Below are 14508 nucleotides of genomic sequence, written 5' to 3'. Positions count from 1 at the left end.
TTCCAAGTAGAGTAACTACGCACATAGCTGTAAGCATTTTTGCTTACCCCGTCTTTAACATGAGGCTTAAATTTCCAACGAGTCTACACTTCCCCTACTTAAGCCATGAATTCCCAACAGGCCATTTGGGACAGAACCCCAGAAAATACATAAAGGACTGAAAATTGTAAGGTACTTATAAAATACTATCCACTGCTAATAATACTGGACACTTAATTTTAAATGCACCTCCCATTACCACCCTACTCGTGCTATGAATTCTCCATGGTGTGAAAGGAATCAAGAGACTCCTGCCTTGACAGGTACACAAATGTATCGGTCAGAAACAGCAAGACATCAATGTCCTCTGCATACTGTACATGAGTTTGAATGAAATGCTCATGCACCTTGCATGTTAAAAAGGGGTGTGGTTTTTTCCCCCCATGCCTCTTCCTGACATAGCTGTGATGATCCTAATTTCTGCTTGATACTTCATAATGTTATGAAAGTCCTCCAAAATTAATAGAAATAGCTCAAAATAGTCCTTTTCTTTCAGTGATTATTCCTGAGCTGCCGATGTGAAAGCATACACACACGTCAAATATATTCCGAATTAAAATATTCATACCAGTAATCTAACATGAACATAACTTTGGCTATATGCAGCACTACTGTTAAACACAGTGGTTTTTTCTCATACAGCACTATTAAATGCAGAGATTAGATATATCTGATGTTTTCTGCTACCAGAAAGGAGAGGGTAATGTTTCTGCCAACCATACCTTTCAGAGAAAAAAAAAAAATCTCGTATGTAGACTTTTGTGGGGGAGGACACATGTGGTAGAACTTCTATACCTATGCTATCTTTTCTATTATTTCCAAGTATCAGCAAAGAAATGCTATGCTAATCTTCCACTGCGATTAAAAAGTGAGGTGTTTTCTTTTTATTTTTTCCCCCAAAGACTTTAAAGTGTTCTTAAGACCAAATATTTCAGCCTACGTTCCTTCTCAAGGTTATGGAAAAAAAATGGATCACCTCCTCCCTCCCACCTCCAAACTACTCAGTGTTCTACCACAAACTAAACGAATTCTCCAAACAGGAAAGTGGATGAAAACCTCCATTTTCCACAATTATCAAGTCTAAAAAGGGTGTTACAATTTTAGTTTTCAGCCAGCGCTCAAGATATTACAAATAAATGTAAGGACCACCTTGCAAATAATCCTAAACATGGGCATTAATATATGCAACATTCCTTAATAGTACCACCTATCCCCTTACATAGACAGCACTTGATATCAGTCTTTCTCAAGGTGCTTTACAGCAGGGAAGCAGTTGCCATTTTACAGATGGAAAATCTGTGGTGCAGAGGGAGAGTGGCATCTCCGAGGACATTCATCAGATAGGTGGCAAAGTCAAGACTTGGCACACTGTTCGATTCACACTATCATAGTCCTCTCCACTGTCGATCTTAATTAAAAGACAACAAACCTCAAAATCACAGATTTGTTTTCCTATGCAATCTCTCTGCTGTATCACTTGTTACTATGGTTATATGCAGCAGAGCCAAGCATTTATATTTGACATTCTTTGCGATGGTGTAGAGGCTGAATGACTGGCATTCAAACAGACTTACAGGCTCTCCTTTAACTTTGTGCATCAAATCAGTCAACTCTGTGTAAACAAGAGATCTCTTTCCACAGCAAAGGATCCAAATGGGAAAGAACTATGAGAAACTAATAGGTAAATGTAAGAAACATAAATCCACATTTATATTTGGCTCCGTATTTGTATCTGGCTCTCAAAGACATATGCAACAAGACTTGCAGGGTATTTTGAGGGTGGGAGGGGGAGAAGACAAAAAAGAATGAACATTGAACATACATATTTCAGCATATACTGAATGCAATTTATAGGTTTCTACAACAAAACAGGAATAATATGTACGGAACAGTAATACAGGAAAAGTACTATTTTCTGCTGTTTTACATAAGTAAATAATTCTTAAAGGGGTGTGTGTGTGCAATCAAGTATCAGACAGACATGAAGACTGATTTTAACAAAGCCAGGCAGAGGCATTTGAAAAGAAAAAGCCATCTTTTCCAAATACCGTGATGTCAGTAACCCCCCTCCATCGATGTTGTTATGCTAACAAGTGCTTTTTTGGCAGCTTAGCTTATGCTGTTCAGAGAGAGTAACTACACATGAAGGAAGAAAACCCACTCTTGGTACATGCTGCATCACTCAGAAGAAACAAAGGCTCTGGCACACACAGCTGACAGTGAAAGGGCAGAAAAATGATGCTCTTAAACATGGGAGAGTAGAGAAATCATCATTTGGGGGAAAAATGATAAGTCATGTTGGTGGACATTAGCATCTACAAACACAAGCAAGCCATCCGTACTCATAGGTACAACTTAACTGTGGTCTGCAGTGATACAACATGGAATGAGTAAGGTGTTTTGCTAATCCAGAGAGGTTGTTTGATATCATATTTTGAGTCATAAGCTTAAATACTTCCTTGCTGACTGAAGTATTTGTGTTTAATTATTTTGATAGGTGTCTCAGTACATTATTAAACTTGAATTTATTATCCAGGTAAAATTAAACCAAAAATTTTTAGAATGCAGTAATTACAGTTAAGTCAATAAGACCAAATGGTATTTGTCCTTCCCTGCAGTTATACATCAGAAGGGAGCTTTTCTGCTGCGACTGCAGATCAGTTCTAAAATACATGGGTACATTTTTATTTTCTCACCTCAGTATCTCATTTCTGTACTATGTTGCTAACTATATGAGGAACGTAAGAATATTTTATGGAAAACTGGGAAAAAAACCCGACAACTTAATGTTTTAAATATTTCTTTTATCTTTTTTTCTCTCCAAGGAACTCACATCATCAGAAAAATAAAGATATGGATTGTAGCTCTGAAATTATTTAAAGCTGAAACATTCAATTTAACAGATTGTTGGGTTTGGATTTCCAGAGTATCATAAGCGGTAAGTACCTTGACTTCTAGATTTAAAGAACTGTAAGTCAGAGTTTTTACATTATCATTGGGCATTTTATATTAACAAGCACTTAAGAGTGGCTCAACATCAGCTTGCATAAGTATTTAAGTTCTTAATAACTCTAGCTATTGTATCATAAGTATCCGGTCTGTTAGAAAACTGTATTCAGCACAACGTAGAGCCTCTTGAAAAAATAGAATCGAGAAACAAAGGCACTGGTTGAATTTGACTGAACCAAACTCACTTATGCTTAGAGCTACATGCATGCCAAACTTTAGGTTACTTAGAGATGAGGTAATATAATGCTTAATTCTTAACAGATTTTTACAGGGAAGAAAGAGTATTTCTTCTGGATAAGATCATATCCTGCTACATGGTTCATTTTAAGGACTGGTTTGATAGCCAAAAGATGAATTCTTTATAAAACAGATGTCTGAAGGATTTTATTCCTTACTATAGCTAACAGACACAAAAGTCTTTGTGACTTCACTGGTCTTGAAATGCATTTTCTCTCAAGTAATTATTTTCAGACTACTAACGAACTTTTCAAAGAGGTCACATCTACTTCTGCTTCGTTCTAGGATTTCTTGCATGAATTCAAACAAGATGGTGTTGCTTTTGTTGTTGCTTTTCTGACACTTGTTTTGGCTGTTGGCAAACCCTTTTTGCCCATGATATCTAGGCAGAAAACTGATTTTGCTGCTGAGTGCTTTTCTACTCGTTTAGTGTGCTGATTCACCAAGGAGTAAGATAAGCACCCGAAGCAATGCAAAGCAGATTGCAGAAGCACATATAGCTGGATGAAAAGTGTCAGGTAGGCTCAGCTGTATTGGGAATTCCCACTGTTTGCCTATAGACTGCCAAACACCTGAAACAGGCAGATGTTGGTGCTAGAACAGGCACTGTGGCTGAAAGAAGGGGGTAGGAGTGCATGGCCAAGCATTTTGGGAGGCTGGATCACACTTCACAGCAGAGGGCTGCACAGCTGTTTTGTGAGAGCAGCCACGGCACTGCAGGCTAGGAAGGATGAGAGGCCTGCAAAGCTGTGCCGGGCACTCATCACGAATCTTGCTAGGCTCTGAGGCAGCAAACATGACTGTACAGCTATACTAGTGAACTGCACAAGAAAATGGATATTTACATTACCATTTTGGATTGCTTCTTACGTTAAAAGATACGTCACAAGTAATAACGTAACATCTGTCCATATAATCAGGCGTATCAAATATCTTCTATAGAGCACCGACTATTACGGGAGAGACTATGAAGACGACACTTACTAAGGAGGCTCTGACAGATGGAAATGAACTTTTTCAAAATTTTTTTGTACTACAAAGATGTCCTCTTCAAATGTTCAGTCTTCACAGTATTGCAAACACCAAATGAAAGTAATTTCACCAGTTCAAAGATATTCAGAATGGCCCACTTCAGTATTATTCCCCCTACGAAGTGCTTATACAATCAATACATGATTTTTGTTTAAAGTTGAGTGCGTCTGATTTGGTTTAATCATTTCTCCATCTGTAAGCTACCACAGCTATCTGCAATACACTTACAATGCGAATCAAACCTGATTTTTCAGATTAAGTTTATTATTCACTAAGCTAAATGTGATATTTTATTTTGTCAAGGCAACACCACTCTTTCAAGTGCAATCTCTCAAAAGCTCCAAACAAAGACATTAAAAGGTGAAAATGCTATTAAGTTTCTATTTGCTTATGCTCTATCTCACTCTGCTCATCCCTTCCTCATATCATCTATTGTTCCCAAACAAGAGAAGGGTTACGGGAGTCAAAGAATACAACACCTTCCTATATAATCTGAAATAATACATAATCAGTTCCATTTTCGTTATGGTAATTGGACCTACCACTCCTCCTTTCTACAAGCTGAAATCTTTTATTTTCAGTAATTCTCGGAAAAAACCAAACATGACAGCTGAGAGCTTGAAGCATGTGTTATTCTTCCATAGTACAGAGAATAATGTATTTTTCTATGAAGCTATTTCATTATGCTGTCCAGTGCAAAGAATTAAATACTTCCTGTATTATCTGTGTATTTAAGGGATATTAGAGACGAAAGCTGAGATTTCAACCTTTTGTTTAAGATTAGTGACCAAACGGTTACACAGGTACAAACTTAAAACTGTTCAGAGTTTTACAGTTGTCCTTCTGAATATCCCATAGATTCGTGCAAGTAGAAGTTTCACTATGTTTGACTGAGATGCTCACAAAACATTAAAACATGTATGATCAAAAGCATCTAATTATTCTGCACTCCATTTTATGCTTCTGCCAGCATCATACTGGAGCAGAGATTATAGAAATTTCAGGGATGAGTTAACAGGGATGACTTGCACTAGTGATGCAAAATTCAGAAAGACTGTTTGTATTTTGACAACAAATTCAATGTTGCCCTCTTCCACAAAAAATGTACTTTTTCCTTCTTGGTATCTTTCTCTATGGAATTTTTTACCTTTTTTTTTTTTTTTAAACTTAAAATTTCTCAACATTGATGCCATTCATTTAGCTCCACTTTGTCGGGAACTAAGAGAATGCAATAGCAGATCAAGTGACAGCAGCCATCAGCAATAGTTTCTGTGCCATCAATAACAATGAGCTTTTAAGTTTTCCACTGATGGGGTTTCCATTACAGATGACATGGAGCCAACCCAAAGGACAATGTGCAGAGAGAAAACGACTCTTACTGGAAAGACAGCAACAGACAATATTAAGTTTCTGAGAACACAAGGCTTCCAGTGATAATTTGCTTTTTGTTGTTAACCCATAAATACATGAAGGATAAATTTGATGACAGCTTAGTGATGAACAAGAATGGCTCCCCACAGGTTGCCTACAGGTGCAACTGTTCAATTTAGCCAGAAACTATGGTTGTGAATTTGAGACTTATGACAAGTTTAAGCCAAAGACTACCACCAGTTGAGCTGCTATTGCTGTTCAGTCAGGAGGCCAGGGGAATTCAAACATGTCTGCACACAGTACTTGCCACTGCACTTCTTTTGATACTGCTGGCTAAAGGAACTGGTCAGATTTTTGTCCTTCCAGCCCTTGACTCTCAAGGCATCCATATTCAGAATGGGAACTTAAGATTATTTTTATTACTTTAAAATATTATCCAACATTGTTAAATTAGTAAGGGTTCTTCAATATAAGGAGAAATTACTTAAGCCAATTTACATTCTATTTTAAGGTATGCCCTTTTATTTAAATAAATCAAGCCAAATATGAGGAAGAAATACACTGTGCCACTCTTTTGAAAACCCACATTACCTTTTCACAGGCTCTGTCTGCACAAGTGCTGCATCTGTCATGGCTTTCATCCACAACTCCATTTCCTTCCCTGTATCTGTGCAGAAATAATAGGTCCTCATGTTTGGATGAGCTGCCTGATTGGAAATGACATGGTCATTGTAATAAAAATGTAAGATTCTGTAAAAGAAGAAAGGCAAATAATGTTACTGCATACTCGCTCTCATGTTTTCTTTAATAAGATTTCTGCAAATAATATTATCGGAAAAAATATCAGAAGGAATACTTCAACGTTTCTCTCTCACTGCATTCATATTTTCAAAATAATTGCCTATATTTTTCAACCATAACAGCTTCTTCATTAATAGACTCAATAAAAAGCCCTTAAATTTCTTCAATCTATTAAAAACTATCTTAACTACCCATAAATGTAAATTAATATAATTATTACAAATAAGATTTTGGCATAGATTTTTGCAGTCTGAATGATACAGTAAGTTTTAATTTGTACTTACCATAGTAAATAAATGACGTGTTGCTTAGGAGGCCAGAAGAAGAGCCAAAAGGAACTCATAAAACAAACAAAAAAAAAAAGGCAAGAGAAAATATTTAGTAGAGTGATTTATATAATGACTAAAAAGATTAGCTGTGAAACACTGCTAACAATGATTCATGTAATATTGTAATTTAAGTGATAATAAAACCTAATTCTTATTTATATGTCAAGATACTTCATACCTACATAACTAAGGAACTTTCATTAGTGGCGTAAGTCCAGCTGCGGATACAGTTTACAATTCTAGAGCACCACACAGTATTTAAGATCCATGAACTAAAAATTAAAGACTAATAATAAGTGATAGTCATCCATTTTCTTATTTTAGTAACTATATACATATTTACATTAGGCTAAATACTTGAATCCTCTGCTACTGTATTATGCAAAAATCAGTCTCAGAAGCTGTTTCCAATCCTGTTTTGCATAACAACTCAGTAAAATGATCTCTGTTCACTAGGCTATTGTGCTTCTAGACAATAAAAATTAAACTGAAACTAAACTAATTAGACATAAAATTAAACTGAAAATTTTATTTCCTTACCTTAAAGGCATATTTGCGGTTAATATGGTCCTCCGGAGAAAGCACAGATATCTGAAAACTAGGTAGAAGTATGCTACCTAGTATTCCTTCTTCTTTCTCATCTGTGAATGCATAGTCTTTGATTAGAGAAAGGAAGTGTTTTGACACACAATACTTGTATTCAGACCCTTCAGTGAAACTGTACTTAACAACACAAGACCAGTTAACAAGAAGTTTACCTCAGAAGAAAATGCATCAGAAAAGCCAGACTGATTTGTTATGTAGGTGCCTGTATAGAGTCTCAGAAGTGTGCAGTCCACAAGAGCGTTTGTACAGTCCCTCTCTGCCAGCACATGCCACAGAACCCATAAGTGAGAGCCCTGCAAAACCTGCTAAGCCCTGTGAAATCCAGGCCATTTGAATATGGCCACCTTCAACTTTTTCCCAAGATGGACAGCGTAAAAAACCCTCCAGAGAGTGTCAGGTCTGTAAGTTAAAGTACGTGAGCTACCTTACAGAAAACACCACAAATAGCTTCACCTAAAGTTCTACTGGGGATTGGTGCTTACCTGCATACAACTTCAAAGCAGAAAAGTAGATGGAAGTCAAGCCTCTTAATTCAGTGACAAGAATAATACCTGCTATAAATTGCCTGCTCAGTAAAAATTGCAAATACCCATGAGAGCAGAAATGTTTTAAAATACTATTTATGATTGTTGGTCTTTGAGAAAATTTGCACATTCCTCTTCCAATATTGGGCATATTCAGCTTGAGATTGTTATAATGCCCACAAACAGTTTATCCTCAATGATACACTATTTGTAAGAATGTGTATGTTTCAGATAATTTTTAAAAAAACAAACAAAAATTCCCCAAACCAAACACCCTTTTTGAGAGCACTGGGTTTTTTGGTAAATCTTTAGAAAAACACATTACAATAATAAATTACTATTTTAATTGGAAGGAACAACCAGCTCTTAAATCCAATTATACTTTAATAAAGGAATAATTAGACGCTATTCACAAAGTCAGTCTTAATTGTATTTCAGATACAGAACTCCTATTTACAACCAGTATCTTAGGAGACTGTCCCCCACAACACTTCTCTTTGTTGAAGATACTGCCCACAACAAATGACTATGTATCCATGAAATTAAGATGAAACTGTAAGTTATTCCAAAGTTTCAAGGACATAAAATTTATACTGTTACCATTAAAATACACGTAAACAGCACAAAAGGATGACCTCTTCTATCCAGATTTAAAAATCTTTTCCCGATTCTCGTTTACTCACTAAATTCTGAAAAGCCACAAGTTAAATTTAAGTTATTCATATGGGGAAAGCTCTGCCCAGCAATATTAGCATTACAGAACATGTTAAATGTAAAAATTATGCTTTCCTGGATAGTTATTTAATTGGAGAACTGAGCATAAAATTATTCCAATTAAATGGTAGAAAAGAAATGGAGTAGATTGACTTTCAGGTACTCAACAGTACTCATAAGTACGTCTGAAACCATCCCGTCTCCCCCTCTCAAATATTTACTCCTTGCTAGCCACACACACACACACAAAATCCTACCTTTTTTCCCCTGTCCCAGAATGCATGGCAAATGTTGGGGTTTACTTCATTTGGACTGCTATTTTTGGGAAAAATTCCCTTCTCCTAGACTATACTCTGACTTATGACCGAGTAAGTCACACCCACTAGTGCCATATAAAAGCATTAAGCATTTTTGTTCCCCTCAACAGCTGCATGTCTGGAGCACTTTGGTCTTTGTAAAAGACATACTGCTACATTCCATTTCCAGATTTTAAAGATCTGTTTCCCATCAGACTATCTTTTATCTATACAATACACTGCCCCATGCCCATCTTTACTTGTATGCTGTGTAAGGATAACACAAGAGAAAAATAGCAGATATTCTGTCCAGCTCTAAGATCTTTTATTTGTTGCAACAATAACCTTCTGATATGAAAGTGGGCAGTCTTTTATCCCTCCATTAAATGGAAAAAGAGTTTTCTCTATGCTCTGAAAAAATACAATGAAATGATTTTTCTTTTAGGCTATAAATTAGATGTAAGAGTTAGCTGCTACCATTGTAACACAACTGTAGAAGTTCAGTAAGATTTACTAACAAAACCAAATCAAACCAAAAAACCCCCAGCAACCACCATCGCATAACCACAGTTTGTGATCTGGGAGTAAGTGCATGGCTCCCTCTGTTCAATTTTTTCAGTATCTTAGACAGAATTAACAAAACTGTAAAAGCACAGGGCTAAGAGTACAAGTTTTTAATATTTCAGTAGCCATTTCTAATACCTTTAAGACTATCACTATACATGTTTAATTACAGTTTACCAGCTTTAACTGCCTTCTAGTAAGTGAACAATAGCTAAAAGCTAAGTTTATCATGTAAACAATTCAGACTATTCTGCTTGTATTTCAGTTGATTTGGCACACTAGCATGTAAAAATGAAAGAAAAGATTATAGAGCTCTTTGGATTTATTTTATTCATTATTGGTTTTACTTATAGCTTTTTTTGTTTTATTTTGAGATACTTCATGCACTTCAAGTCAATATAATCTGTTCTTAAGGCAGCTACAAAGCAGCACTTTCTTTAGAACCTTTGGAAGAGAAATCCTGAAGACATGTTTAAAATAAAAAACCCCTACAAGAAAGCACAGAGTATATAATGACCACTTAACTAAATGCAGTGTAATTGTATCACAATTGATACCTCCGTGACTGAAATTATAACCTAATTTTGACTCAGCAGTGGTTTATCCAACTACCCGTACTTCTTGGGGTAAAGAAACAAAGCCTCATGATTATATTTCAACAATTCAGAATTTGTTAACTGAAACAGTTACAAAGACAAAACTTTTGCATTTCATGACCTGATTTGTCTTGATTAGAAAGAACCATGCTGCACTTTAACAGAACAGCATTTTAAATTCATCAGTCCCTGCTTTCAGCATCACAGCACCAACACCACTTTACCAATTCTTAAGTCTTATCCTAAACTGAAACCATTTCTTACCCTTCACAAGGCTGCAGATGGCCCTAACTGTTAATTTTCCACTGTTTTGCCATGCTTTATAATCTTCTTTGTTCTTAAGCTCCTCTAAACTATTATGATTGTACACTTTATTTCAGGATGGAATATGTTTCCATATGCACAAATCCCATTTGTTTATCCCCTCAGGAGCACTACAGTTAGTAATCTGTAATGGTGAAGGAATCTGTTTTCTAAGATACATATCTCCACACTAGAATTATAAGCAGCTAATTTTCCCGTGTAAAATAACTCTCATGTAGCTACATAAGGGTACTAACAGATTTCTTTGTTCCAAATACAGCAGGGACTTCTATTCATATGGAACTGGACAACGTTTCACTTTCTAAGTATTCATGAACACTGATTAGATTCCCAAAACGCATACATATCCTCTTTATCATTCCAAAGGCAGAGCTTCAGCTCCCCTGCACTATCCCTTTCCTATCCCCATTTCAGTTACTTCATTTGCATGAAAAATCAGATTTAACCTGGCATATTTAGTTCCTAACAACAGAAGCTGTGAGAAAACCACAATCCAGAATTTAATAAAAGAGGTGGCTGTGGCAGAAGAGGTTTGCTCTTTGAGCATACCTGACAGGCAGGAGGCAATTACGTGAAATTGGTGAATAAGAAAGAAGGTGGTGGTGGTGGCAAGATAAAAGCAGGAGGCTGGGATACTGACAGCTATACAACTATTTTATGTATTAAGTTAAGTAGCAGCTTCATTTTTCTTACATTTGTGTGGTGTGCCAAAATTTATCTGCTTCCAATAAAACTTGCAAACGAAGCTTTCCTGAGTGGAACTTACCTCTGTAGTAGAAGAGGCACAGATCTGACAGCACAAACCACCGTTTCTTCCACAACTTCATTCCAGTACTATCCTGCATTAATCAAAGTGATCAAGTAAGAACATTCAGACTGTTAATAGTAATAGTTCATAAAGTAAACTGGGTACTACATAACTGTGGTGATGTGCTAGTAGTTCATTTTCTTGGCTAAGATATTTTCGGTATCTTTGACTTCTCATCACAGTCTTGACATTGCAAACAAAGAGCAGAACTTAGGAAGCCTGAAGTTAACATGATTCAAGAATCAATGAAATGAACGCCCATTATTTTAGCATGCTAGGGACTTCAATCTACAGTTAACCAAAAAAATGTATACTTTTTTTTTAAAAAGGAAAAGAGAAAGGTAATACTTGGGGTACATCTTCCTTTGTTTTCTGAAGAAATTCTTTGCTGAACTTCATCTTATGCTACCACTTGTATATATCTAGAGCAAATTTCTTTCCCAAATAAAGTTTATTCCTAAAGCAATTTCATTTTCTTTATGCTTATAACCAATTTACACTGCACAACTCAAAATGAAAGACTGCCACCACTACTGCAGTGTAAATAAGCCAGGGCACAACCTAGTAGGATCAGATTTAATAAATATGTTAATGTGTTCCAAGAAGAAAAGTACGTGTGAATTATCAATACTGTTGTAGCATAGAGGTTTTGTGACAACCAAGAAGAGGGATTCTAAAACGAAAAACTGTGGGGTGGGGTGGGTTTGGTTTTGGGGTTGATTTTTTTGTTTGGTTTATTTGTTTGGTTTTTTGAGAAAAAGTCAGCATAATTTTTAGCCTCATATTTCAAGCTCTGCTCATTTTGGAGTGGGGGAAATGAGCTGAAGGAGGGAGAGGAAAGGGTAGAGCAAGCATTAGCCAAGAAATATTATTCAGAAAAAGTTTTAAAATCCTTTGCCACAAACATTTTCATAAACAGAATAACTGAACACTTCATAGCGCCTTCCTTCTGAGGACCTCAAGGTGGTTTAGCACACATTAATGAAGTCTGGAAGCACTGCCCATAGCAGTCAGCTCCTATTTCACAGCTGGAAAGGCAGACATGAGGAGGGGAGATTGCCTTCCTCACCTCCCTGGCAGGGTCAAGGACTCAGTAGTAGACTGGAATGCCAGACCCCTGGCCCAAAGGACACTGGCCATAAAAATCAACTGTACAATGTGAAAATACCCAAACTTCTTCGGTATAAAGGACTATCACAACCCCTCAGACAGACTTTCTGAAGAGGCTGTTATGCAGTGTCACATTTATCTCATCACTCCAAAACACCAACAGATTTCTACACAGCCACATGTAAAATTCTGCCAGCAATGAGACATGCTAGGAATGAACTTTCAGCCTTCTTCAGGCATAGCAGAGGTGCACACAAAACAATAGTGTGGTTGTCATATTTTAAATTCTTTCCTACTTTAAAGTACATCCTTTTTGTATCAGTGGATTTATTAATTCTTGTTCCGTCTTGATTACGATTATGTCATGTCATAACATGTTAACAGTATGTTCACAGTGAACACCTTCCAAAAAAAAAAAAAACAACCAAAAAACCCAAAGAGTTGACACTGGACTGAAAAAATAGTAGAAAAGCAAGAAAAGAATGGCATTACATGCAGTGAAACAGCACACCCTGAGTCAAACAAAACTTGCTATTCTTTGTGATTACATAAACATGTTAAGAAAGTTATCTTACTATCAGAAAAAAACCTGCACAACCTTTCACTGTAAATTTCTGAAGATAGAATCTGTTGGTAAAACTCTTGACTAAAATGTCTTTCAACTACTACCACAACATGGAAACATACAGCAACCGTTTTCTCTTACAAAAGCCAATCCACACAATTTAAATAATTTTACACAAACCCTGTCCTGTGGTATGCATTTGGACAGTAAGGTGGATTGAAAACTGGTTGAACTACCAGGCCCAGAGAGTGATGATCAGCGGCACCAGTGGCAGCCGGTTGCTAGCGGTCTATCTCAGGAATTGATACTGTGGCCAAGACTATTTAACATCTTCTTAAATGACCTTCACACTGGGACAGAAGGCACCCTCAGCAAGTTTAGAGGTAATAAAAACTATCAGGAGTGGTTGATCTACCAGATGGTTGTGCTGTCATTCAGAGGGACGTCGACAGGCTGGGAAATTGGGCAGAGAAGAATCTCACAAAGTTCAAAGGGAAATCCTCAGTTCCCCATCTGGAAAGGAATAACCTGTGCACCAGTACACACTGGGGCTGATCAGCTAAAAAGGAGCCCTGTGGAGGAGGACCTGGGGGGTCCTCGTGGACAACAAGCTGATTAAGAGCCAGCAATGCAACCTCATGGCAAAGAAGGAATCTTGGACTGCATTAGCAGTGTTGCCAACAGATGGAGGGAGGGCACTAGTCTAGAGGTCTAGCTAGAGCGCTGGCTCACCAGTACAGGGAAGACATGGACATACTGGAGTGAATCCAGCAAAGGGCCACAAAGATGATTAAGGGCTTGGAGCATCTTTTATACAAAGAAAGGCTGAGAGAGCTAGGACTATTCAGTCTGGAGAAAGGGCAGCTCATGGGGCATCTTATCAACATGTATAAATATCTGATGGAAGAGTGTAAAGAAAATGGAGCCAAACTCTTCTCAGTGGTGCCCAGTGACAGGACAAGAGGCAATGGGCACAGACTAAGAAACATGAAATTCCACCTGAGCAGAGGTAGATTTTTTTACTGTGAGTGTGATCAAACACTGGCACAGGTTGTCCAGAGAGGTTGTGGTGCAGTCTCCATCTCTGAGGATATTCAAAACCCAACTGGACACAGTCCTGGACAACCTGCTCTAGCTGAGCCTGCTTGAGCAGGGGAGGTTGTGTGAGATGATCAAGAGATCTCTTCCAACCATCATAATTCTGTGATTCTGTGATCTTAAAATATAGCTACTGTTTCTTCCTTCGTAAAATAATACAGCTGTACACTAAAATGGACCGGGTAATATGAACAAAGAGTCTTGTTTAATAACCCGGTCTTGTTTAATATCTTTATCAATGACCTGGATGAGGGGATCGAGTGCACCCTCAGTAAATTTGCAGATGACATCAAACTGGGTGGTAGTGTCGATCTGCTCAAGGGGAGGGGGGCTCTGCAGAGAGACCTGGACAGGCTGGATCGATGGGCTGAGGTGCCGGGTCCTGCACTTTGGTCACAACAACCCCATGCAGCGCTACAGGCTTGGGGAAGAGTGGTTGGAAAGCTGCCTGGCGGAAAAAGACCTGGGGGTACTGGTTGACAGCC

General features: G+C 37.4%; 1 protein-coding gene across 1 annotated transcript in view; it reads right to left on the bottom strand.

Moving 5' to 3' along the window:
• PLEKHA5 (pleckstrin homology domain containing A5) overlaps positions 1–14508 on the bottom strand; it is a 173488-nt gene that overhangs the window by 47645 nt on the left and 111335 nt on the right. The window contains exons 5-7 of the mRNA XM_009648731.2: positions 11209–11281; positions 7359–7459; positions 6280–6395 (exon numbers count right to left, since the gene is read on the bottom strand). Coding sequence (XP_009647026.1) covers positions 6280–6395; positions 7359–7459; positions 11209–11281 — 290 coding nt within the window. The remainder of the gene's footprint in view (positions 1–6279; positions 6396–7358; positions 7460–11208; positions 11282–14508) is intronic.

This window comes from Egretta garzetta, unplaced genomic scaffold, assembly GCF_000687185.1.
Source record: "Egretta garzetta isolate BGI_Z169 unplaced genomic scaffold, ASM68718v1 scaffold81, whole genome shotgun sequence".
Lineage (NCBI taxonomy): Eukaryota > Metazoa > Chordata > Aves > Pelecaniformes > Ardeidae > Egretta > Egretta garzetta.
This window is presented reverse-complemented; position numbering and strand designations above follow the sequence as displayed.